Here is a 27,602-nt window from a genome sequence, read left to right on the forward strand (position 1 = left end):
TGAAAGCTTCTCAAAGGCACAACAGTGATGCCAGCTTTGGAGGAGAGAATGCAGCTACTGTAAACCAAGATAAGCAACATTTTCACAACTTATTTTTCTGCAGAAAATGGATGCTGGATTTATTTTCAAAAGCAGGCTCCTGAACCTGTAGGTTTTGAGCACTTCTTAGAAGTCTGACCTGAACAAGCATCCTTGCCGATGAATATTGCTGTTGCAAGCCTTTGGTTGCTCCTGATGGGAGTGAAAACTTTTTGTTGTGCCTGTTTCTTTGCTTTTACAGCTTTCTGCGAGTTACGTTCAGGAGAACTTTCCAAGCAGAAGAGCTGGGGACCATTACCAGAATGGTGATCCAGCAGTTCTGGTTTCCCAGAAACATGGTGGATGCGCCATCCCTGGAAACATTCGAGTCAGGTTGGATGGGGCTTGGAGCAACCTGGTCCAGTGGAAGGTGTCTCCCTGCCTATGGCAGGGGGGTTGGACTAGATGGCCTTTAAATTCCCTTCCAACCCAAACCATTCTGACTCCTCCTCTGGAAACAAAGCAGATGTACTCTTTTATTTCTGAGGGATCAGTGGTGTTATTGTAGTGTCAAGATACTAATCTAGAGTGACAACCTTCAGTAGGAAAAAAAAAATCCACAGATTCATGGGATGAACAACTAGAAATGTAATTTCAGACAGTCTGCATAACCCAGAACATCAAATTTCACCCATCATCCAGGCAGAGAATTAGAATAATTACCTAGGGCCTGGTCCTGAAAGGTGCTGAGTGCAGTCAAGTGGTCTCCGCTCATAGAGTTCAATATCTCAGGGGCTCTCAGCAGGGTCAGTCTTGGAGCCTGGGCAAAACGAGATAAATTGGTCTTAGTCCAGTATTTATCAAAAAAACCCTACACAACCTATAATTTAAAAAAAACAACACCAAAAACATTCCAGCTCCACGTGCCAGCCCCATCGTCCTGTAGAGGGAACTAACTCAAGGGTCACACAGACCATGGCTGAGGAGAGGCTCTCCAACCCATAGAGAATCCTCTGCAGATCCAGGATGGATGCCTTCAGCACACAGGAGAAAAATTACACCGGGATGGATGTGCCCATGGAGCTTCAACCCACATCCAGGAACACCTCAGCGACATTCCTTGGGAGCACTGAGTTATCCAAGACACCACACCTGGACGCGTTACGCCGCCAACACCATCCCGGAGCTCAGACACCTTCCTGGCACAAGACAAAGCCCAGGGTTGCCCTGCCAAGTCTACGGGAAGCGATAAACCTGGAGATAAGAGGAGTTATCTGCATTTCCAGGGAGGAGGGCGAGGAACACCCCTCGGAGCTCCCTGCCCGGCTGGCAGTGACGCGCGGCACGACAGCCCCGGGCGGGTACGGCCGTGCCAAGTGCAGGGTGAAGGCAGGGGAGAGGATGACGACGGGGACAGGATGACTCCTCCACGCAGCCCTTTGTTTTGGGAGGTCCCCCGAGATGCTTGGCTCGCAGCGGCCAAGTCCTCCTTCTTTCCCTAAAAGGGGAACGGATGAGGGGAGGAAAACAATGCTCTCTCCTCAGCTGCCTAATGGAAGAACAAAAGCACAGTGATCCCTTCCAAAATTGTCTTTTGAGGAACAGACCATCGAGCCCGAAGGCCCAGTATTTCTGGTTTATTTATTTCTGGATGAACTCCAGCCTGCCAGAGCCTTTCTGTCCTTCCTCTGGGCTCTTGCAAAACCCGCCCAAAGCCACAGGGATCATGCAGGGCTTGCACAGACCCCAAATCTCATAGAGGATTTAACACCCAGCACCTTGTAGAGATGATGAAGCCAAAGGTGAGGTTCCTCCACCACACTCCACCACAAGCATGCCTCACACAGGGTGGACAGGGCTTGGAGCAACTTGGTGTAGTGAAAGGTGTCCCTGCCCATGGCAGAGGGTGAAACTGGATCATCTTTAGGGTCCCTCCCAACCCAAACCATTCTATTGATAGTCCTGGCCCAGCAGGATGCATTTGGCAGGGAGGGTCTGCTCCAGCCTGATCCCACTGCAAACTGTAACCAAAACCCACTAAAGCCAAAACCAGTACAAAACCAGCATCAGACCTTTCCTTGCCCAGCAGCAGTGTCTGCTAGGGAGCAGAAGGGGATTTCTGCTCTGCTGACTGCTCATGGAAAGTCCCTGACTGGCCCACAACCGTGGAAAAAACGGAAAATAGAACTTTAATACCAAGTTGGTGGCAGGCTGTCTATTTTTCTCTCCTGTGACTGGTTACCATGGATAAATTTCTGAGGTCGACCACGCAATTGTTCGCTGCACTGCTCCTATTAAACAGAGGATGATCAAATCATCCCATTTGTACCGTACTTTAATTTCCAGAAATTCTTTGTTCGTTTGTTTGCTTAAATTATTTCTCTCATTTGAAGAAACAATGCAGCCTTACAAAGCGAGGGCCCAAATCTCTCGAGCCACCCTGCTGTGGTTCATTACTTCTACACTAGTTAACAAGGCCAGTAATTTCCCTAAGGTTTAATAGAAAATCCTCTTTCCAGAATGCAGAGAGACAGGACATTTTAACAAACTCACTGCTGTATCCCAGTGATGCCATAGATGAGGGATATCCTAGGAAAGGCACAGGTCTTCCTCAGGGTTAGTATACAGAAGCAGGTAACATAAAACGACACTTTTTTCACCAGAGGCTACTCCTTCAGCTGAGGCAGGGGACCTGGGAGTCAGAGCTCAGATCATCAGCTCCACTTGGAAATGGGTTCCCGAAGCATTCCAGTCCGCATCCCAAAATACAGAGTGGTTTATTGCATTATGCTGGGATCAAGTAGATGACACTGTAGGGGCAGATCCAAGATGTACCTGGGGTAGGTGTGTTGGAAGAGGCACACAGCCCATTTCATTAATGACGTGGATAGCAAAGCACACAGAACACCTGCCCATTACCTGACCATAAACTGCCCCTCTCACTAGTTCTGCCAACATCCTTCTATTCCCAAATCAGAAGAAAATATTAAAATTTGAAATAAAGACAGAGAAGAGCTTGTGGAAAACAGGCAATTACACAAAACATACATACATATATTTTGGAGTCATAGAATCAGAATAATTTGTGTTGGAAGGGGCCTTTAAACTAAAAAAACAAACTGAAAAAAAATCCAGTTGGAAGACCAACCTAGGGCGGTGATCTAGTCCAAACCCCTTGCAATGAGCTGGGACATCTTAAATACACATCTTCAACATATATATATGTTTTATACATATAAAAAACAGCCCAGTAAACCTCTATTGAGATGCACATGCAGGTGAAAAGCTGGGTGAGAGGCTGGCAGTGCTGCCTTGAGTCACAAGGGTATTTACCCTACAAGAGCCTCTGCAGCTCCCTAATACTATTTATACAACAGGATTTGTCGGGCAACAACTACAGATGTTCACAGGGAGTCTCCTTACTTATCCACTGATAATACCATGTGCCTGGGACAGCTGAACAAATCGTACCACGTAAATAATAAACACACGGGGCCCGGTTAATCAGAAGGAGGGAATCTGGAGATTCCCACAGACTCCATGCCTCGGGGAAGGAAACAAGAAAATGCCCTGACCTAAGCAGGGGTGAGTCCCGCATACCCACAGATCACAGGGAGATCACAGGAGCTGTTTGCAGATCACTTACCAAACATGAATAATTCAGGCAGAAGCGGCTGGGAGTGTGAGAACAGATAGACGGGGGTTTGCTGCTGCTGCTGCTGCTGCTGCTGCAGCTTTGGCAGGTTTTATTTTATTGAGCGAGGCCAAGAAAACACGAGCCCCAGCAAAAAAACCCTTGGTTCAGTGTTGCCAGTGTCGTGACTTCACTGACAACCCCGTGATATACGGTCTTTCACCAGACCCCCAGCTGACTATGAATGCCATTTCCCTTTCTCCTCGAGGCATTTCTGTGATGATTTGGCTGGGCAGGTAGGGCAAAACAACGTGCTTTTTTTTAAAAAGCCCTCAGTACCCACCCGCAGTCCAGTGAATAATTACACGAATCACAGAATCACGGAATGGTTTGGGTTGGAAGGGACCTCAAAGACCATCCAGTTCCACCCCAAGGGCAGGGACACTTTCCACTAGAACAGGTTGCTCCAAGCCCCGTCCAACCTGGCCTTGGACACTTCCAGGGATCCAGAGGCAGCCACAGCTTCTCTGGGCAACCTGTGCCAGGGCCTTACCACCCTCACAGACAACAATTCCTTCCCAATATCCCACCTAACCCTGCCCTCTGGCAGTGGGAAGCCATTCCCTGTGTCCTGTCCCTCCACCCCTTGTCCCAAGTCCCTCTCCAGCTCTCCTGGAGCCCCTTTAGGCACTGGAAGAGGCTCTCAGGTCTCCCTGGAGCCTTTTCTTCTCCAGCTGAACCCCCCCAGCTCTCCCAGCCTGGCTCCAGAGCAGAGGGGCTCCAGCCCTTGGAGCATCTCCGTGGCCTCCTCTGGACCTGCCACAGCAGGCCCGTGTCTTTCCCATGCTGAGGACCCCAGATCTGGATGCAGACCATGAACCATCCGCCAATAGAGGAAATTAAAAAAAAAAAAAAAGGATTTCCTTTTAGTATTCACACCACCTATCAACTTCCAGGCCTCCTCCCACCCCCAGGATCTTCTCTGGGAAAACACACAGCACCCAGAGACAAGTTTACAGCCTTCAGGCTCCTCTGCCCCTACAAAAACTCATGAATCAGTGGAGTTCAGGCCTGTAGGAGAACCCCTGTAGGGTTGGGGGGGGAGAAAGGTCATAAGGAGGAGGATGGAAAAAGAGAAGAAATCAAAAGGTGGGGTAAAAAAAAAAAAAAGAAAGAAAGGGATATGGGATGTTTTCTAATCCTTGTTCCAAAAGGAAAATACAAGTAGGGTTGTTTCTGTGGTGATACATTAACAGCTCATAAACACATTATCAGGAGGACTGGAAGCCAGGAAGATAACTAAAAAAAAAAAAAAACAACCAAAAAAACCCCCAAATAAACAAAAAAAACCCCAACCAACCAAAACCAGAGGTGTCAAGGAGGGATTTGATAGAGAGGCCCCCACCCCAGCAGGATTTCCAGGATTTCCCCCCAATGGAGAGACATGCTCCAATGCTAGTGCCACACTCTGGGATTGGGGAACCCTCTGGGAATTCCTGTCCTGCATCTCCCTGTGCATTTCCCGGCTTCAATTCACTCCTCTGCACTGCACCACTGCCAGCACCGAGTCTGGCCCCAGAACAGCACATCCAGCTCTTCTCCAGCCCAGCTGGAAGGAAACTGCTGTGCATGTACACCAGGTTACAGTCCCCTTGCATAACACCTATATCTTGTTATTGCAGAGATATATCTGATTCAAGACTCAAAGAGACAGTAAAAGACATTCACCCAAGATCACAACACGAAAGTCCCAATAAATCTGGTTCTCAGTGTAAACCAGATGAGAAGCACCCAGGCTGAGCTAGGTGTGACCTTTGATGCTACCAGAAAACAAACCCACACTTTCAGCTTTCCTTCAAAACAAAAATATTGACTCTATCCACGCTTTCTCTCACTTTTAAGCTACTTAAGCTTAATCTTCTGAATTAAAAACTAAATTTAAACACCCTTCAGCACCACTGCTGCCAGCACTTTTGATCCAGAAAGGTCAGTTTGGAAGTTCTATCTCAATGTTGACTATGACAGATGCTCCATTACCCACATCAAGAAAATTTCTGTTCAGTCTTCAGCATAAATGGACATCCTCTGGTAGGAAACCTGTTTCTTGCCTTTATAGACCAAGCACAGACCACATCTCTGCATTAGCCCCAAATAATTGCTTGGCCACACACCTCATTGGGTCCTCAGGGCTTTCAGTTCTCCACCCTTGTGTTTACACACCATGCAGAAAAATTAACTAATCAATATACGTCTGACAGGTGTTCTTTGAAAGGGACACCAGGTCTCCAAAACACAAGATGATGAAAGGAGTAATCCAGTAGATTAGACTGACCAGAAAAGCAAGGACTGCAGCATGACAGTGGAGAGCACAGCTTTAAGTCTTTCTCTTGATATTTATATGCCTTTATTTGCATATCAAACTATATGACAATTAGCTGTACATAAATCTATGATGAAATTATGCTGTGCAGCTCCCCAAAGTGAAGAAAAGCCAGGGCTGGGCTGCATAATCACCCTTTACTCTGCCCTTCCAGGTGTTCCCACTCCAGCTGTGTACTCCCAAAGAACAACTGTACAACAGGAATCTTTTGTAATCATACAGATGTATATGTAACATTTCCTTATACTGTAAGCTACTCTGTGTGTGGTGGGATCTCTGCATCTCCCACAGACTATTCAGGATCACTACTTCTTCATTCTCCTCCAGCTACTTACATTTGACCCTGGAGAAAAGGAGGCTCGGAGGGACCTTCTTAGGCTCTCCAACCCCCTGGCAGGACATTGTAGCTAAGTGGAGTTCGGTCTCTTCTCACAGGGAACAAGGGCAGGACAAGAGGAAAGGGCCTCAAATTGCACCAGGGGAGGTTTAAGTTGGATATTGGGAGAATTTTCTCCACCAAAAGGGTTGTCCAGCCCTGGCACAGCTGCCCAGGGAAGTGGTGGAGTCCCCATCCCTGGAGGGATTTAAAAGCCATGTGGATGTGGCACCTGGGGACTTGGGTCAGTGGTGGCCTTGGCAGTGCTGGGGAACAGTTGGACTTGATGATCTTGGAGGGCTTTTCCAACCTAAACAACTCTGTGACTCTGTGATTCTGCCCCTTGTTCTAAGACTTGTCTGCAGGGCAAGCTTTGGCTCTGTTGAGGCTTTGTGCAACCCTGCAGGACAGCTGTGATCCTGTTTGAAGACCTGTAGGCAACACTGGGACGCAAACAATAACAGAGATGCATGCTCTTGTTTTAAATATCAACAGGAAGGGATGCAACAGCCTGGTCCTGGAGCAGCACCACTTACGTCAAGCGTGCACTGGAAGGGGTGTGTGGTTGTAGTCAAACCAGCCACCTCAATGAGGTCTTTGTGCTCTGCCAGTTATCTGCAGAAGGCTTCATGCAAAGCTGGAGCCTACAGGCCCATCTGCAGTCACAGCTCACACCGGCTCCATCCAGCACAGCCTGAAAATTGGGCCAGCCCATGCAGGCAGGGAAAGGTCTGGAGAGAAGGGATTTCAGACGCCTTCCACTAGCCCAGGTTGCTCCAACCCCCCGTCCAACCTGGCCTTGGACACTTCCAGGGATCCAGGGGCAGCCACAGCTCCTTTGGGCAACCTGTGCCAGGGCCTTCCCACCCTCACAGCCAACAATTTCTTCCTTCTATCTAGTCTGAATCTCCCCTCTTGATTTAAACCATCACCCTCTGTCCTATCACAACAGGTCCTACTAAAAACTGTGTCCCCTTCTTTCTTACAAGCCCCTTTTGACTACTGAAAGTAGTCAAAGGTCTCCCTGGAGCCTTCTCTTCTCCAGGCTGAACACCCCAGCTCTCCCAGACTGTCTCCAGACCAGAGGGGTTCCAGCCCTCTGGTCCATCAAAAAACCCCTGCATTCCTTGGGACCATTTCTTCGGGCTCAACTGAGGTAGCACATATTCAGACATATTCAGACATAAAATATTAATATAGGAATGAATCAGAAGCAGCTTGGCTGGCTGGGCTCCTGTTTTGAATTCATTACATATGCTGAAAAAGAAAAAACAATAATAATAAAAAAAGAATGAATTAAAAAAAAATAAAAAGAGGTTTTATCTCTTCAAATAGGTATGAAAAGGCATAAATTCCTGACCGACTGCAGCACTTGGCCTTGCTGTGCTGGTAATTGGAACCAGCGTGCTCTGCTTCCCAGGCGTCCCATTCACAGGAGCGAGAGGGAAGCATTCAATTTTTTCAATAGGGAATTTCATCGCTGGAAAACAATCCACCTTCCTCGCATCCGAAGAAAAGCCAGAGGGCGAGTTCTGTCCTCAACCACAGTTCCGTCTCAGTGCCAGCCCCACCCAGAGCAGGAGGAAAGGCTGCCACACTGGCTGCTCACGCCATCCCAAAGCCATGAGATCGCCTTCAACACTTGGAGCTCAGTCTCTTTTTTTTCCCCTTATTCGAAACACACCGAGTTTTTTCTCTTTTCCTTTGGGACTGCTCAGGGGTCCGGTTTGCAACTTTTCTTTCCACAGCCATATGGGCTAAACAAGCCCAGATTTTGTCACAACGGCTTTCCTTAGATTTTTAGCTTTCCTCCCAGTTCCAGACCTGAGACCACATGGAAACCACCTAGGTGTATCCAAGGGCCATGCTAACATCAAGGGGATATCTGTGAGACACCCTCAGGGGCAGAGCACACTTTAAGTGGGTGTTTTAATGAGCCCAGGACAACCCCAGCCATATGGGACTGAGCAAAAATCATGTTACACCAACAGCTTTTTTTTTTATAAATAGCATTTAAAAACTCATTTTTCACTCCTAAAGCTGCTGCCTTAGCGCAGAGTTGAATAAGGTTTCAAGGCCACAAAAACCCATCAGACACTCCAGCAGGACTCAAGAAAGCCAAGCAGCAGGCAGAGGGACTGAGCAGTGCAATGGCAAATGAAATGTAGCATCAGTCAACATAAAACCAATGCAAAACAGCCCCTGACAGTGGCTGCTATAAGGATCAAGTTTCAAGATTAAATAGACTCAGAAGCAATCATCCAGTGCTTCTGTATGCATAGCAAAAAATTTAAAAATCTAACTTAACTTCTTCTTGTAAAACTTACTTGGAAAGTCATTTTTCTCCTTGCTATTTATGTATTTTAATGCACGAACAAAGAGTTACCACCATGTAGTCTTATTTCTTTATGCACTTACAGAAAAGCTGAAATACCAGCCTTCTTCACCTGCTTTCTGAGCCAACCCTCACTCCTGCCATCATGCAGTCTTGGTGCCTTTCTGTGTCGTGTCACATCCAGGGCCAAAGGGTTGAACGAGAAAGCAATCACAGGCAATGCATGAAGGAGTTCCTCAGAAACACATCAAACTCCATCTTTATGCCTTTTTTTCTCCCTAAAATCCCTAGGAAAAGGTTACCACAGAGCCATTCTTAACCAATAAATAGAAACAGTCTTCTAACCCCCAGTGCAGAACTGTTGGGGTACCATTAGTCGTAATTAGGGTACTTTTAGCTGCCTTGTGATCCCTTGAAAAAGAGAATTTTCCAAGCAGTCTGGTGTCTGACTGGGAGGGCAGACCTGGACCAATGGCACAAGGGGCAGGAGATGGGCAAAGCTGAAGGCAGCAGCAGCACGAGTAGGATAAGGAAAGTTTAGCACAAAATCAGTGTGGCATCACATGGAATGCTGGATATTTTGAGATATTTTGGGCAATGGAGGAGGCACTTGCTGTTTCTCCACCTCAATAAGAGACAGGGATTAAGATACCGGCGTAGAGTTCCCCCAAGTCTATGCTGAGTTAGGTATGGGATGCCTTACCCAGCCCTGAAGGAAGACATAAAGACTAAAGCATCAAAGTACTGAAAGAATCCTCAAGAAGCCTTCTGGTTCACCCCCAGCCCAAAGCAGGCATCCCCAAGGACACACAGGAGATGTTTGTCCAGTTCAGGGCTGCCAAGGATGGATCCACAGCACTGACAGGTCTCTGGTGTTCCACCAGTCTTTCCTTTAGTGGATCTGGTATTCATATAAAGACCCATCACTGGATCCTACCAACTCCTCAAAAAGCCAAGGAAGTCAGGCAACACTTATCTCTGCTGGACTTCATCCTGGCCTCAACAAACAAGGCTTGGACCTTCCTGTTGGACTCAGACTCCAAGTCCTAATCCAGACCTGAACATCAGATCTTACTGTTCCCCTAAAGCACCAAGGATCACGCTAAACCCCAACAAATTTTGGAGCAAATTAAATGCAAGCTTCTATTTTTTCAAGCCGGGATCACCTTTGTTGAGCAGCCACGGAAGCTTTTCTTAGAAGTCATTAACTATGATGGCCAAAACACAATTCCACCTTGCTCCTCCCCTGCCTCTTCAAGAGCAGGAGACTTGAGGCACTGCCTCACTGATTGTCTTACTGTTCCCCAAAGTGGCTCCTCTCCAGAAAACTGAGCACTGAGAGCCATCAGAGAGTGCCCCAAACAAAGAGACCAGAGACTGTTTCTGGGATTATTAGAGGCAAGCAGAAAGAAGTGTCTCACAGGGTCTTTGTGGCACTTAATGTTGACAGCTCAAAATAATGGATAGGACAAAACAGAGCAAAGATGATTTAAATTAGGCAACTCCCGGGAAGTGGTGTTCACCCAGGCTTCCCAAAGGAGAATCACCATTTCTTAGAAATGCTAACACTCACATCAGTGTGCACTCCCCCTCTGCAGCACATGCACACATATCCCTTTTTAGGTGCTCTACAGAGCATTTACTCAATTTGCCAGTGGCCACCGCACCCCTTCCATTAGGAGATGGAAAAGGTATGTGAATGGGCAATATCAGCTGCAGCTCATCAATCCTTCCACAAAAATTTCTATCCATTGCCATGAGTTCAGGGACCTGTAGGAAGGGATTTACACATCCACACTCCAGCAATCACAACACAGCTCCTCCAAAGCCACCCAGAGGAGAGGGGACTCACTCCTACTCCAGGGGATTGACCTACTCAGAATGACAAAGGCTCTGAAGAAGTTTCAGTGCCATTTCATGCCAGTCCCAGCTCTGTGGGATCCATATGGGCTTCATTTTAAGTAACAGGCATCTCCCAGCTACACATATCAACTCTCTCTCTCTCTCTTTGAGAGGGCAGCAATCAGAGAGCCACAGAATCAATTAGGTTGGAAAAGACCTCCAAGATCAGAGTCCAACCTGTGCCCGATCCCCACCTTGTCCCCCAGCCCAGAGCACTGAGTGCCATGTCCAGTCATTCCTTGGACACCTCCAGGGCGGGGACTCCACCACCTCCCTGGGCAGTCCATTCCAATATTTAATCATCATTTCTGTGATAAAATTCCTCCTAATGTCCAACCTGAACCTCCCCTGCTGCAGCTTGAGACAATGTCCTCTCATCCTGTGGGAGCAGAACCTTACCCCCACCCGGCTCCACCCTCCCGCCAGGGAGTTGTAGGGAGTGAGAAGGTTCCCCCTGAGCCTCCTATTTTCCAGGCTAAACAACCTCAACTCCCTCAACCACTCCCCACAGGACTTACTTTTAATGCCCAAGCCACTCTCAGTCTGCCCAGGAAAGCATGAGAGGGACGGAGACAGACACACGTGGTTAATTACCTGGCTGCCCGGCTTCAATAGATTCGCTTACCCTGTGGCAGCAATCTGTCTTCCCAGGCACAGCTCTTGGGTTTTATGACCTGAAACACCATCTAAGGCAGCTCCTGGACATCTGAGCATGCAGCCCAGCCAGCCCTGCACTCATCCTGCAGTGGATAAAAGCCTGTTTAAAGCGGTCCCGTGTGGACGGACCCCTCTGCAAGCACCTTCACGGTGATGGGGGCCTCACACACCTTTCTTGCAAAAGAAAGGAAGGAAGGAGAGAAAGGAAGAAGAGAAATGAAGAACAGAAAAGAAGGAGAGGAAGGAAGGAGAGAAAAGAAGGAGAGAAAGGAAGGAGAGAAATGAAGGAGAGAAAGGAAGGAGAGAAAGGAAGGAGAGAAAGGAAGGAGAGAAAGGAAGGAGAAGGAGAGGAAGGAGGGGAAGGAAAGAGAGGGTGGAGAGGAAGGAGACGGCAGAAGGAAAGGGAGGAGAAGGCAGAAGATCAGGAGGAGAAGGAAAAAAGGAGAGGAGGAGAAGGAAAGGGAGGAAAGGAGGAGAAAAAAAGGAAGCAGAGGAGGATGAGGAGAAGGAGAGAAAGGACAAGAAAGAAATGGGAGGCAGAGAAGTAAGGAACAGGTCTCTGAATTCATTCTGGAGCAATGCCTGAATCCATCCAACGTGAAATGAGGCCACAGTACTGTTTTCCTCCCAGGCAGTCAGCAAAGCAGCTCACCTCCATCTTCTGTTTGGCACAGAAAACCAGCATGGAAAACCCCAGAGAGGGGAAGCACAGATGTGTTATGGGAGAGAGATGCTGCAGAAATGCAAACCAGACACTCTCTAACAGGAATGTGCCAGGCAGCAGGGAAGGAGAAAAGCAACCTGCACCCATCTCTTTCTTTCAGTCCTATTTGTGGAAAAGATGACTCAGGAAAATTGGAAAGGAAACCCCGGGTGGTGTGAAAGTGGGACAAGACACCATTTGTTCTCGAGCCTCACAGCTGGAAAGGGCATAACCTGCCCTTGCTGGGCTGCAAGGGGCAGAATGGTCCAGAGAGGGCTTGTGGGAGAGGAGAAATCTGCCTCCTGGGTTTTCTGTGCTGGGATTCACCCAGCACACACAGACAAACACACACATCCCACTCCGAGCTGGAGGACCAGGAGCTTCACCTTGGTCCCACCCCTGCCCATGAGCTCCCAAGCAATATCACATCTGGAAACATCATTCCCTATACACTGCATAAAAAGATCAACCACAGGTCAAGACATGGGCATGAATAACCTCTGCAAGGCATATCAAATGCTGAATATGCTTGTGATACTGGAGGTATTACATTTCATCTATTTCTTACTGTAATTACAGCACCACAGTCCTCACTGTGGATTCAGAGTGATATTTCAGAGCTGATGTTCACGAACCTAAGATTGAAAGGTGAGTAAACCCTCAATTTGACTTTGTGCTTCACCAGAAAGAATGAAAGAAAAAGAGAAAATAAAATTAAAATAAACAAAAATAATATTAAAAAATAAAAAATAGACAAAGAGGAAAAAGGGGAAAACATGGGGAAAAGTAATAAAGAACGTGAAAAGAAAGAAAAGAGAAAAAATATGGAAAAATAAGGCAAGAGAGAAAGAATGAGAAGAAGGGGATGAGAAAAGGGGTGTAAGAAAAAGCGAGAAAGGAAAGGAGGGGGAGAAAAAGGGAGGGAGAAAAATGAGGAAAGAAAAAGGGGGGAAGAAAAGGGGGAAGAAAAGGGAGAAAGGAAAGGGGGAAGGAAAGAAAAAGGGGGAAGAAAAAAGAGAAAGAAAAGGGGGAAGAAAAAGGGGAAAGAAAAAGGGGGGAAGAAAAAGGGGGAAGAAAAAGGAGAAAGGAAAGGGAGAAGAAAAAGGGGAAAGAAAATGGGGAAAGGAAAGAAAAAGGGTGGGGAAAAGAAAGGAAAGAGTAGGAGGAAAAAAAAAAGAAAAAGGGGGGAGAAAAGAAAAAAGGAAAAGAGAAAGCCAGCAAGCAAGAAAATCTAGAGAGCTGATAGTTTTACAATACTAAAAGAAAAAACTCAAGTCATTTTTTAAAAAGTGCGAGTCCTTCCTAATAAGATGCCCAACAGTCTGTGAATTATCCAGCCACAAAACTTCCACTTGCATGTGACATTTGCTGGTAGGAATAAATCAGGGCTCAGAAAAGAGGAGCTGCTTTGGAGTTCAATGGGTATTATCCTAATTCTAAACGTATTAGCAGTGGTCTGAAAGCAGGACATTGTCATCCAGACAGACGGACAATGTTCATAACCAATGGTAATTTGTAGGAGGCATAATTTGCTACTACCAAAATAGCACAGCATGTGGGTTTTTTTGCCCTTTTTAGTCTATAGCTGCGTCGTTTCTTTTGGCTTGTTGAAAGAAATCTGCTCTGCACGCGCGGAGGAAGAGCTCGGACCTTCAGCAGCTCACAGAAAACAGGTGGTCAGGCACCAGGGGAAACACAGCCTTTTTGGAAAAAAGCTAATAAAATAAGCAGATGATTACAGAAAATGGAGATGGAACCGACTTCTCTTTCAAAAACAGAAAGTCCCAGACAAACTAAGTTTAGAGTGAGCAAATGCTGATTGAAAACACACCCTGCCACCGCCGCCTCTCTGAGCTTTTTACCAACACGCGGAGTTTTCACCTAAAAAAAAAAAATAAAAAATTATTTGCGAAACAAATTTAACGGGCTGACCATGCCCAAGCCACAAAGCTCAGCTTCCCCTGGCTAACCTGGCTGTTGGCTTAACATCAAGCAGGCTGGGGGCTCGGGAAAGCCAGGTTAAAATAGACTTGCCGCCTCAAGGCTTCATCCCTGCCATCATCATCTCCCCATCGGACAACAGCGTGCAACACTTACGTGAGGGTTGAATTTTGGTTGAGTTCCAATCCTTTAACTTTCCATGGGGAGAATGTCAGGAGGTACCTCTCCTGCATGCTCCAGGGTCACCCTCTTAAACTGCCAGTTATTTCATGGTGGAGTTTCACCAAAAACAAATAAAACAGAAGGGACAAAATATAAAGCAAAAAAAAAAAACTCACCCCAGAAAAATAAATGCCTGTATCCCTAACAGAGCAGCAGGGTGGAGCCAGCACACCCTTATATTTAGCTGCAGGCAAAGCCTTAAAGTTGTAGTGCATTTATTTTCCATGAATCACGTAAATGTACAAGATCAAAACCTCCCCAAACTTTTGCTGTTTGCCCTGCTCTGCCTCTCATTGGGGGCACCAGGATTGTTATCACTGTTTTATTTTTATTTTCTGAACTCAGGACCTTTGGGATGGATCAACAAGCTCAGCTGAAGTTACCTCAAGCTCAAGTAAGTGCAGTTTCCCACAACCCTGGGAAAATAAATTATCAATTATTTTTTTTTTTTTTTTAAACAGTGGAAAAAGGTGTCTAGTGGGCTTAAATCAGACCTCATCACGTTTAGAAAATGCTTAAGGGCTCAGTGCTGGTCTCAAAAAAAAAAAAAAAATCACTCTTCTTTCTACCTGCCCCAGCAAAGCAAGGCTGGGAGGCAGCCAAGGTCGAAGCCCATCTGCAGAGGGCACGATTTGCTGGGACATCCAACACAAACAGGCTCGGAGGAGAAGGGAAAACAGGAGCTACGGAGAGGCGATAGGATCTGCCTCCAAGCCCTCCCGAGGCTGCATCCAGCCCGAACCACCCCACTGCCTCCCTCTTGGCCTTACAACTCAACTTTCATGCCCTGCCAGCCCCCCCCCGGGCGCTCCGGCAGATGCCGTGCGTGGAACTGCAGCCTCCTCTGCCAGAGAGTGGGGGCAGCAGAAGGCCCGGCCAAGCTCGTAAAAATGAGCATCTGCACTTTGCCACTCGCACAGCTGCACTGTGACAGCAGCAGGGTCTGGAGACGGGGACGTTGTGGGGGAGAGGGAAGTGAGTCCTTCGCGCTACTGCGGGAGCTGCCGCTGACCCGCCAGGGAGCCTTCCCCAAGCTTCAGGGAAAGAACTTGGAGGGCTGGATAGGAAATTTCATCTTTCTCGGCATTTTCCCTTAAGCTGTCCAGCAAAGCCGAACGCAGGAGAATGTCTGAAAACCCTCAAGAGAAGAAATCAGCTGTTTTTCTTCCCAAGCAAGTACCCACAGAACTCGTTTGCAGAGTCATCCTCTGATTTTTATTTTACTCCGTCAAAAGGGTTGTTCCCTCAGCAGTCCTAACACTTGAGAGGGGGACAACCCACAACCCCTGCCACGAGGATCCCGATGCTCCAAATGGCAACCAGCACTGGGCCTACCTTGCCTTGGACACTAAAACATAAAAGCAGCAACCAAGCCCATGCTCTCCCATGAAATCCCGCCTCCTCTTCCAGCAATGCTCCCTGTCACTGATGCTGCAGCAATACTGACCCTAAAGTCTATTTTTTTCATGCATTTTAAGAAAATTTTGAAAATGTTTCTTCTCATGCAGCCTGAGTAGGGACTGCCATCCTTCCCACACCTCTCACTGGGGGACAGGGAGGTCCCTTGAAGAAAGGCAAGATGCTGCTTGGCTTGCTCCCTGTCAGCATCATTCCTTACGTGAGATCAGCAGACAGGGGTGAAAAGCCTTTTTTCCTCTCCACCTGTGATTTCAAGCTGAGAGGCGATTTGGGATCTCCCCTTCTCCTGCACAGGGCCCTGCAACAGGACCTGACACTCACCCAGATGTAAAGGAGCATCATCCTGGGCTTAAGACCATTATATCAGCCTTTGGAATTGTGTAGGCCAACCCATCCTCTGGAACAGGTTGCCCAGAGAAATGGAGGGTTCCACCCCTGGAAACATTCAAAGCCCGGTTGGATGGGGCTCTGAGCAACTTGATCTTGCTGAAGATGCCCCTGCCCGTGGCAGGGGGGGTTGAACCTAGATGGTCTTTAAGGTCCCTTCCAACCCAAACTATTCCATGATTCTCCTCCAAAGCGCTCCAGAACTGGTTTTGGGAGCTCCTTAACACAAGATGAAAGATCATAGAACAGTTTGGCTCGGGAGGGACCCTAAAGATGATCCAGTTCTACCCCATTGCCATGGGCATTGCCCAGGTGTTCCAAAGCCACCTTGCACTAGACCAGGTTGCTCAAAGCTCCGTCCAACCTGGCCTTGAACACTTCCAGGGATCCAGGGGCAGCCACAGCTTCTCTGGGCAACCTACAAGCATGAGTGGGTTCAGCTTTATCACCAGGTTGCACCACTCCACAATGACAGCCAAGACATGGCCTGTCAGACAGATACACCAGACCTGATTAGGAGTTGGTAATTAACTCATGACGCACACGGCAGAGCAGCTTTTCTGCTCTGGAGGGACATCATGAGGAAAAAAAACCTTATTGTGTCAATGTACAGGCATTTGGAGACAACTCAAAAGCAGATCTCTTGACTGAAAGAGATATTTTTGTTTGTTTGTTTTGAACCATTGGTTGCCATTGCAGGACCTCACATCGGGCATTTGTCCTGCTGTACAATTTGCATGCCAGATGCTCTTTCGTCTTGCTAATTGTTGAGACAAAGTGGATACTGAATAAGTGCCTTTGAGGCTGGCAGGGGCTTCAAATACAGCCAGTGTTGAGCTAATCCTGCTCCCAGCGAATGAAACAGCGAGTGCACGTTACCGAAACGTCCTCCTGTATTTTTAATAATAACACAAAAACAAAAGCGCTAGAACAATGGTGCACACCCTCAAAAATCCCTTCTCTGCTAAGGTCAAACTCCTTGCTGGCCTCGAGCTTGCAGGAAGACCAGCATGGCAGAGAATTCCAGAGAGAGGCAAACCACCTCGCCGGGTCCATTGGTCGCTTTATTCCTGCTCGTGCATGTCAGCCAGACCACGGCAGTGGGGCTGGACTTTGAAGGTCCCTTCCAACCCAAACCATTCTGTGCTCCTGTGATTGTGCCCGAGTGTGCACACACACACACGTGCAGACGTTGCTCTCCAGAGCAGGACACTGCAGCCTTAAATCGCAGTGCCCGACACAGGGCAGGCCATTGTCTCCAGCTTCCTCCATCCCCCTCAATATTTATGTTGCAGCCACCCAGATCCATTTTTTGCTGACTGTGCCCTTGCCCTCCCTCTGCCCTCTGCAGAATTTCATTAATCCTGCTTTGCTGGCTGGGGGGACAAACACTCTCTTATTGCTATTTTATTCCTCCCCTCTCCCCCCTCGGCTTCAAAACACTTTCAGGGATCTCCTCCTGGTATCCACACATAACCTCCCTCAGTATTACCCAGGGTGAGACAACATTCTGGGGCCAAATGCTGCTGTGAAATCTTAAGTCCTGCAAACCAGCACTGTTGGAGAGCACTGAGTATTTGGGACCTGATTGCTGAGGAGCAGGAGCACAACCCAGGACCAGAAGGGATCTCACCATCATCACCACAGTGCAAACCTCTCCTAGGGAAGATGTAGCCCTTGAAGGTAGCAGGGTGAGGAGCCAGAGCTGCCAAAATGGAATTCAAGTCCTGCAGTCACCCTGGGGAAAGACAGTTACTGAGGAAAGACCAGGACAAACCTCAGCATCCTCCCCATTGAGCACCACCTTGCCTTGCACAGCACTGGCTGGATCGTTTTTCCCAGCACAGGAGCTCTGGGGTGATGCCTAGATGATCCAGTCGGGAAGCCACCCAAGCTCCAGCTGCCTCATCTCCCCCCACAATCCACAATCAAGCAGAGAGAAGCACCAAGGAGTTTTCAAAAAAAAAAGTCTTGGAAAGAATAACGTGCTCAACTGTTATTTACCTGGGTGGGAGTTCAGCACTTCATGCCATCAGTCCTCTCAGAAATTCCAGCTTAACTGCTACAATGAAAAGGAAATATTTTTCTACACAGGGGTTATTAGATGTTGCCATAGTGGCATGCGTGGGTGTGCACTTCGATATTAGCTAAAGGCCCAGATCTGCAAAGATGCACATAAATCACTTTACTCCCATGAAAACAGCAAGAACAGTCATAAAATGACCCGAGCGCTGAGATCAGACCCACCCAGACAACTTCAGTGTGAGCTACTGAGGTGTGAAAGAGGGAGAAAAAGAAAAAGAGACAACGCATAAAATTTTTATTCCACCTCACGGTCAGTTTGTTTCTGCATCAAGTATGTTTTTCCTGCGTTGATATAACACTTACTAAACTCTACTTGACTCCTTGCTCCTGTGATGGAAGGATGTGCAGATGCTGGCTGGGGTTCCCTGTGCTTGCCCTGGTGCCCCCCCTCTCCCCTTGGGGCAGCAGCAGGGATCTGAGCTGTCACCCCAACAATCATGGTGCCTTTCCCAACCCTTTCTCTTTCCTTTGCCTCTTCTCCCACCTTCCCTGGGTAGACAAAAAAAGCAGCCACGCAGTTGCAAAACAAATCAGCAAGTGATGTGCAAGCAAGAGCTGAGCCTGTTTGTGGCGACCAGGAGTTTAAGGAATGGAAATCTGGGAGGCACAAACACGTATTAGGATGGGATGGAGTGGTTAGGGAGGGCAGAGAGGAGGTGACACCCTTGCCGAGGCTTTGTTGAGAGATTTGAAGGCTGCCCAGCCTCACCTCTCACCCTTGGGCAGCAGGAAAAGGCAGCTGGCCCTCACTGCTCTGTCCCTGCACCCTGTTCTAGGGGAAGGTGTCCCTGCTCATGGCAGGGGGGGAACTGGATGAGCTTTAAGGTCCCTCCCAACACAAAGGTAGGAAAGGCAGGATTCCAGGATGGCCGGAGAAGACACTGGGAAATCACTGCAGGGAGGGGGTCATCAGTGCCTACTTGCTCTGTGTCACTGCCCAACTTCCACTGCAGCTCTGAGGACCTCTGGCTTGGTCCATGTGTCCACCAGCACTGAGCTGAAACAGGTCTGCAGGCACACGGACAAAAGGATGCCCTTCCACCCATTATCACTTACAGAAGAGCTCCATGCCAGCTGTGGGGGACAGCCAAGCCCCACACAGCAAGACTGGTCACAGGCACATGGTATATCAGTTGGCAAAAAATCCCTCAATATAAAGTAAATGTGTTAAAAAAAAAAAAAAAAGAATGCTGAACCACAGCTGAACCCAAAGCATGTCAGGCCAGCTCCCTGCTGCAGCTGCTTCTGGCACCAACAGCCCTCAAAATAAAAGCTTCTGAGTCTTATAGTTTCTTGTACAAAGTGATGCTGGCTTACCTACCCCCTTCCACCCTACAAGCACACAAGTAACACCTTACACATGTCGCCTCTGATTGCCTTCACAGCTCCTCCATGTGCTCTTTATGCAGGAACAATTAAGCTTTCCTCAACTTTTCCATTAACCCAAGCAGCCCTTAGTCATGTCTAACGAACTCAGAAGTCGCTGTGTTTTTTAATTTGACTCAGGGCTCATGTCTGCCCTGCTCAGACACATGCAAAAGGCTCAGTCCCTCCGTGCCTCACAGTCAAACATCAGCGTGGCTGTTCCCTGTCCCTGCTCTGCAGAAGCTGAGTGACTACATGAGATGCCAGACAGCTCAGAATCAGGTCCAGGATTTATCCTAGGAGTGTCTGGCTGCACAGAGATTGCAGGCACCCCTAGGATTAATTTGTTTAGAAGCATCCACCCATCTGCAGTTGGGTGGTAACCACATCACACGGCTCTGCCATCACCGGATTCACTGGTGTCTCGTACCACTGCAGATGTTTCCTCACTCAGGTCATCAGGGTCTCTGGCAAGATATTTATTCAGAAGAGACCTAGGAGTTTCAAATTATTCCTAGCCCTCCAACAGATTCGACCCTCGGCCACCACATGGTGCAAGAATTACTGACGGGAGACATGTGGACAGAGAAAGAGCCAGGTCTCAGGTTTGTTTCCTTGGAAGCCAGGCTGAAAAGTGGTGTATGCAGACATGGCCTCAATCAATCGATCGATCCATCATGCAATCAATGCAAGAAGGGAAAAGTACAGTTCATACACGCTTTGGGAGATTCAGAATCATAGGATCACAGGCTGGTTTGGGTTGGAAGGGACCTGAAAGACCACCTAGTTCCAAACCCCCTGCCATTCCTTGGTCCATTCCCTTCGTCGACTAAGAAACCAAGACAATCATCAGGAAGAAAGGTTAGTCTAGACCAAACAAGGCAAAGCCACCAAGCTGAGTGGTAGAAGCATTTGGTAAAGGGCAGGGGAGGTGTTTCACCCTTTCTTTTACTGTCTCAGGCTACCTGCAGACTCAGGGAGGTGCTGCTATGCCTGGATTCACAATTTTGCAGTCGCAATGGTTAGGGATTCATTTAGTGCTTGAATTTGTAAACTAGAAAGCTTAATAAAAAAAAACACATGCAAGTCTCTGCATCTACAATTTTCAGTACGTCGCCTGCCCAGGGCATCATCTCCACTTAGTTTCAAAGGGAGGCATGATGAGAGGAAGTTATGAAGCTCATAAAAGTCTTCATGAAAACGAGCGACCTCATCAAATGAGAGCAAGTAAGTGACACCACTGCAAGAAGAGCTGCAACGTGAGCCTGACACCTGACCATTCCAGGTAGAAACTCCTTCCTGAGAGCCCTGAGCCAGCTCCATCCCAACACCTTGCCTAGTATGACCCTCACAGTATAAACTACCAGGCCAGATGTTAAAAGGATTTGCTCCTTCCAGCATTGAACACAATGCCCATGAGGGCAGCAGGCACTGCAGGTTGTCTTAGACAATCCCACCCCCAGCCAGCAGAGCAAAATCCAGCCCTTCATTAATGACCTGCGGCTATATGGGAAACATCAGGGTATTAACTAGAATAACTCAGGAAGAGATGGCCAAAAAGAGATGAGCAGCAGGTGTTTCACCACACAACCTGCCGAAACACAGCATCTGGAGAGAACAGCCTGAATTTACCCCCTTTCTCTGCCTCACCCCACTCTGATCCTCTCTCCCTTTGTCTCTCTCCAGTCTGCAGTGTGTGGTGACTGTAATTATGGTTCACCTCGCTGCCATGCAGCCACACCACCTCCAGGTACTTAACTTCTTTTAATCTTGCTTCATGTTTCAGTCCCTGCAGCCCACTCGTGATGTCTGCTACTCTTCTTCCAACACCCTCAATTCATCAATAGCCATGTCAGGCTTTGACCTCCAATTTTCTAACTGCTCGGTTAAACCACTCTGCCACTGGCCCTGCTCCTGCCTTTGTTAAAAACGAGGGGGGAGCCTCATTTGCTTTCTTATTTGATCATCACTTCACTTCTGTGGTGTGCACTCTGCTTCCCTGCCTCAAAAAAACCCATCAACCAGCCCCGTTCCAGACTGACAGTGGGGTTGTTGTTACCTTTAATGAGAGGAAATTATGGTTAATGCCTAATTTTAATTTTTCCCCCTCCTTTAATTTTTTTTTTTAATGGCTTTCCCAGAAAAAGCAGCTTTGGCAGAGCACTGCCACCTGAATGCTAATGAACGCCGAAGGGACCTGACGTGTCTGCCTCCCTGCCAGACATCAAATTGATTTTCAAATTGCTTTGATGACACAAGGTGGTTTCACAGTTTGGACCTGTGTGATTACCTGAGCATTTATCTCAGTGGGCTCTTCCACTTGCCTGCTTTAAAATAACCCAGGCTGCTGGATTGGACCTCTGTGATGGAGGTTATCATCCCCTGGGCTGCTGCCAGATCACGGGAGTCCAGTCTGAATTTGGATTATTTGGATAAGGCTCCTGGCTGAGCCTCTGCAAACAAGAGTGTGGAGGCCAGTTTGCAGTTCAACATCAATGACATCTTTAGCTTTCCACTTTTGGAGGACAAAAAAGAAACCCCAAAGAGGCAGTGTCTGCCCCATCCTTGGAAACATTCATGGCCAGGTTGGAGGGGGCTCTGAGTATCCTGATCTAGTGGAAGATGTCCCTGCTTATCACAAGGGGGTTGGGTAGATGGCCTTGAAAAGTCCTTTCCAAACCAAACCATTTTATAATTCCAAAATGTAGATGGTTCAGTGTTAGGAAAGAGTTTTGGATGTCTAATGAAAACAAAAAATAAATTTCACTTGGGGAATTTTGCCTGCTGTGCATGGGCTGGGACAGCATGTGGCTTACTGGTTTATCTTCTCTCCTTGGCCAAAAGCATGGGGATAAGGAAGGAAGGGCAATCAGAGAGCTAAAGGATGTACTGAGAAGCCAGGAGGTCCCTACGGAGAAATTTCAGAGCTCAGACACACTTGTCCCTCCTTCCAAACACTCACCCGCTGAGTGGATGCTGGATGGGAAGAAGGTGCAGCTGACAGAAGGGACACATGATTTAGTGGTGCCTGAGACTCTCTTCCATGAGCAAAAACCTAAGCCCAGAAGGGAGGGGAACACCACTTGCCAAAGGGAAACCTGAGCATCGCATCGCGCCAGGCGCCAGTTTTAGATCCATGGGAAAAGGCAGTGAAGCAAGGTGGCCAAAAATACGACCCCGCACCCTTTTCTAGGACAGGTGAACACCCAGTATTTCACTGAGCCTCAACCCACTGCCTGGTAAGCAAAGAACAGGTCACCAGCTTTGCCCTGGCCAGAGGGATGCGAGGCGGCCACTGTGCCAAGCCGGTACGAGGGCTCAACTGAAATAAAAGGTATAAACTGCTGCAGGCTGAACTCAGCCTCCAAATCAACATGGATCAGAGACTGGGATAAGGGGGAGTGAAGGGAAACACAAACCACTCACATTAACCTGTGGGTAACATAAGCAGTGGCCCCAAAGATAGTATTTCTTTTATTCCCACGCACGGTTCTATCTCGGTACATGCAACAGCTGGAATGCAAAGGGCTGGAGTGCAATTTATGGAGTGCTTTGTGATGCCAAGGGACGAGGAGAACAGCAGGATAGTATTTATTATCAGTATTTTACATTAAAAGGAGCACGGCTCATTGGTACTTTACATTTCTGGGGCACCTTTCATCTCAAAAGATAACAGAAGCATCCTGGCTAATAAGGGAGAGGGGGGGAAGTTAAGCCAAAGCCTTGCCCTGCTGGCTGTACCCAGGCAAATAAACATATATAAATAAAAATATATACATATTAGGGACCAGAGCAATTCAAACCACCACCTTTAAGTGCAGCCATTTACAGAATCACAAAAACAACCTTCTCCCCAGACCTCTGAGTGAACCCTTGCCGTGCCCACCCGAAGAAATAATCAGCATTTAGCAGCATTTCTCTCCCTGCTTTGTATCACTATGTGGGCACTCCCTATTTGCTCTATATAAAGAAAAAAAATAGAACACAGGCAGGCTAAATAGACTTGGGACAAGGAATGGAAGAACTGGACAAGGGGGAATGGCTTCCCACTGCCAGAGGACAGGGTTAGATGGGATATTGGGAAGGAATTCTTCCCTGTGAGGGTGGTGAGGCCCTGGCACAGGTTGCCCAGAGAAGCTGTGGCTGCTCCTGGATCCCTGGAAGTGTCCAAGGCCAGGTTGGACAGGGCTTGGAGCAACTTGGGCTAGTGGAAAGTGTCCCTGCCCATGGCAGGGGGGCTGGAATGAGATGATTTCTAAGATGATCTTTTGATCCCTTCCAACTCAAACCCTTCTAGGATTCTACAGTATCTCTCCCCATTGTGTCAAGCAGAGACATCACCAACAGTAGTCCCTTACAAACCCTAGTGCATCAGGGACATGCACAAAATAGCCCAAGGGTGACAACTCAGCCTTTTTTTAGGATTAGGGCCACAGCAGCTAAAGCAAAAGAAAAACCAGCATGCAGAGCAGGTATAGTTTTACCTATCAAGCTACACAAATCCCTGCCAGACCCCGTCCAAACCCTGCTGCTGACACAGAAAATGAATTTTGCCTTGCACCCTGTGGCAAAGAGAGATACAAGTTGCCTTTTCCAGACACAATTGTTTACAGCATGAGTAACACAAACCGTTTTTCCCCCACATACGGGCAACCATCTGAAGGCCCTGCTACACCAACACTTAGGCAGCACCAAGCAAATGTTTGGTGACATTTCCCTATTGCCATCTCATTCAATGAGCTCTAAAAAAACCCCAATAAATACTGCTCTGGCGCTGGTTAAGTCTATTTTAACAGCAGAAATATCCACCAGAGCTCCGCAGCAGAGAGTGAAGCGAGTCAGGTAAAAGTAACAGGAGAAGAGAAAATATAAACTTGAGCATCTCCCCTCTCCTCCAGTGAAGGGCAGTGCCTTGCTGTTAGCAATTAAAGAAACAAAAGCTACAAGGGTGCTGCACGCAGCTCTTCCCAAACCTCGGATGTGGATGACAGCTACTGGATCCACACTGTGCAAAATGTTCCTCCAGAGGTTTGGGACCTCTGTCTCGCACGTTGTGGCGTTGACAGCTCCGAGTCACCAGCGGGAATTGGGATTCTCCAGCAATTCCAGTGGGATCACTCACCCCCCTACACGCTTCCCAACCACCCCTGACTTGCTCTTGGGATGAATTTGGAAGCTTTGCCTGGTAATTAGGGTAAAGGAAGTCAAATTGTCCAGCCCTGACCTCCAATCTACTCAGCCCCTCCATTTGAGGATGTTGCCCTTGCGAAAAGGCTGCCAGTATTTTGGCAGGAACAGGCTGCTGAGCAACTGATAACACGACAGAGAATTACATCCCCGGAGATTGCAAAGGGATGGTTTAAATAGGGGAAAAAGGCACAAAGGATGTCATGCTCTGGTTTGGAAATTCAGCAGCTTTTTCAGAGTAATTTCTGGACAACCCTGTGATTTTTATTTTATTTTTTTTCGATCTCATCTGTTTCCTTCCTACTGAATATCGCATGGTTTCCTACAGAAGCCAGCATAAAACTAGTAGAGACTCACTCCAAAGCAAAACTCTTCTCTTACCAGTTCTTCAAACCCAGGGGAACGATTGCAGTAGAAAGGAGCTGAAGACAGAAATGAGCTGGGGGCTGATCCTCAAAGATCAATTAAGCCTCTGGCATCCCTCATTTTGATGATGCTCCTCCCTGGGCTCCAGCAGGCAGCATGATGCATCTCCTGCCCAAAATGCTAAGGAAAGAACACACTTTACTGCCTGCAAAGAGGGCACATCAAGATCAATGGCTTGTTGCAGTGCCCAGTGTGGGAACGGTCTCGCTCCACCTCCAGACGGGTGGTAACAAGCCCTACAAAGCAAAACATCTTGCACCACCGAGCTGTCTGTTGAGTTTAATCTCCAAAAAAGAGGCACTGCCCCGAAAAAAAAACAACAGAGTTTGCTTTCAGGCAGGTAGGAAGATGGTGGTAGGAGAGCACAGCAGCTTAGAACTGTAAAATCATAGAAATGTTTGTGTTGGAAGGGACCACCTAGTTCAACGCCCCTGCCATGGGCAGGGAACCTTCCACTAGACCAGGTTGCTCCAAGACTCATCCAGCCTGGCCTTGAACACTCACAGAGACGGGGCATCCACCACCTGCCTGTGCTTGGTGGGCTCAGCTGGGATAATGCTCCATAAGCCGTGGTGCCACCTCCCCAAAGTGCCTCGTCACCTTCTCCAGCCCCGCAGTGGCCCCTCAGTAATTCCTGCCCTTGGGTTATTCAGGGTCCCACCTGCTCCCCTGTGGAGCCCAGGATGGCCAGGGAGGGCTGGGATGCTGCGTTGGGCACCAGGGGCCTCCTTACAGCCCCACCATGAAATCCTGTCTTTAGGATCATCAGATGTTAAGGGGTTGTTCTACCTATTCCTGCAAGGGTTTACCATCAGTTGTTGTCACAATTTCCAAACCAGGGCATTCCGGGAGCTGGAAGGGGTGAATAAATTAATTTTTTTTAATCCAATGACATCTCCTACTTGTGCTAAAAGTGGGAGGAAAATAGCTTGAGTCAATGAGAAACAGATTTGAGGGGGAAGGGAAAGGGGTTCAGCAAGATGGAAAAGGTTTGCTACCCCTACATGTTTTGTTTGAATCAAAACAAAATGTACTAGTTCACTACCAAGTCTTGTTTAACCTTTCCTCCTTCTAACTGTTAACTGTAATTTCCAAACAAAAAATTAAAAAGCTTCATTGAGAAGATGTCAAAATGTTTTGGCATTTCCAAAATGACACATTTCATTTTGTCATCTCACATGAAATGCCTGGACATTAAAAATAAATTAACTCTCCCTGGGGATTTTTAACATATCCACTTGCCAAATTCAATTTAAGCTTATGCATAGTTCAGGCTTTCCCAAATTCAACTTTTGAGTTCACAGAATCACAGAATGGTTTGGGTTGGGAGGGACCTTTAAGACCATCCAAGTTCCAAACCCCCTACCACAGGCAGGGACACCTTCCACTAGCCCAGGTGGCTCCAAGCCCTGTCCAACCTGGCCTTGGTCACTTCCAGGGATGGGGCAGCCACAGCTTCTCTGGGAAACCTGTGCCAGGGACTCACCACCCTCACAGTATAAAATTTCTTCCTAATATCCAACCTAAATCTACTTTAATTAACTTACATTGGAAGTTCAGTTTAGTTTTGGTCCAGACTGATACCCTCAGATGGATGATCCACCTCTGTGCATTCCCAAAGCTTGATCTCCAGCCAACATCTCAAGCCTGGAAGTATTTACACCTCATGAAAATATTATATATGAAGAGAATGGGTTAGCCTATGACCTGAAAACAGCCTCTCAAATTATTTTAACATGTGTTTCACTTCTAATATACTGCTGTCATTCATGGGGATTAATGGCTTTTATTAACCACCTGATTTGAAGGCACAGGAGAAAACCGTCTCCCCGAGCACGACTCAGAGGGAACATTATTTATCTGCTAATGCTAACACACAATAAAAACAATTTCTGAGTAGATCTCACCTCACACACACAGACGACCATGTCACGCCATGAATGATTTGCAAGGCTTTGGAGGCAAGACAAAACCAGGCAGCAATGACAACCAAAGGCATCGTCTCACAGCCCCCCTTCATACGAGTAACACTTGTGCAGGTAAGCAAATCCATCGACCAAAGGGCCTCAGTGAAGACTTTTGGGGACCCATGAGTGGTCACACCCATTCTTGCTTTTCCACAGGCTGGTGGTGGGACTCAGCAGAGACCCCAGACCGGCTGCAGCGCTCACCAGGAACTTGGGCTGCCCAACACGGCTCTAGGAAGCTGCACCCTATTTCTAGAAGATGTCACATAGAACCACAAAAAAGTTTGGGTTGGAAGAGACCTTAAAGATCATCTAGTTCCAGCCCCAACTACCATGGGGATGCTACCTACTAGGTCAGGTTGTTCAGGGCTGTGTCCAACCTGGCCTTGGACACTTCCAGAGATGGGGCAGCCACAGCCTCTCTGGGCAACCTGTGCCAGGGCCTCACCACCCTCACAAGCAAGAGTTTCTTGCTAACATCTATTCTAAATCTCTCCTCATTTAGTTTCAAACCACTCCCCCTTGTCATACTCAGTGGTTCCCATCCAGCTTGGATAGACAATGGCAAAAGGAAAACTTGCACCATTAGGCTTTAATC

At 47.7% G+C, this 27,602-nt stretch overlaps 1 protein-coding gene across 1 annotated transcript in view; it reads right to left on the minus strand.

The window, feature by feature from the left end:
• ZBTB7C (zinc finger and BTB domain containing 7C) overlaps positions 1-27,602 on the minus strand; it is a 126,059-nt gene that overhangs the window by 90,160 nt on the left and 8,297 nt on the right. Inside the window, exon 3 of the mRNA XM_027671699.1 lies at positions 742-838. Within this exon, the coding sequence (XP_027527500.1) occupies positions 742-793 (52 nt within the window). The 5' untranslated portion in view covers positions 794-838. The remainder of the gene's footprint in view (positions 1-741; positions 839-27,602) is intronic.

This window comes from Neopelma chrysocephalum, unplaced genomic scaffold (assembly GCF_003984885.1).
Source record: "Neopelma chrysocephalum unplaced genomic scaffold, ASM398488v2 Primary Assembly neopelma1_97116, whole genome shotgun sequence".
Taxonomy (NCBI): domain Eukaryota; kingdom Metazoa; phylum Chordata; class Aves; order Passeriformes; family Pipridae; genus Neopelma; species Neopelma chrysocephalum.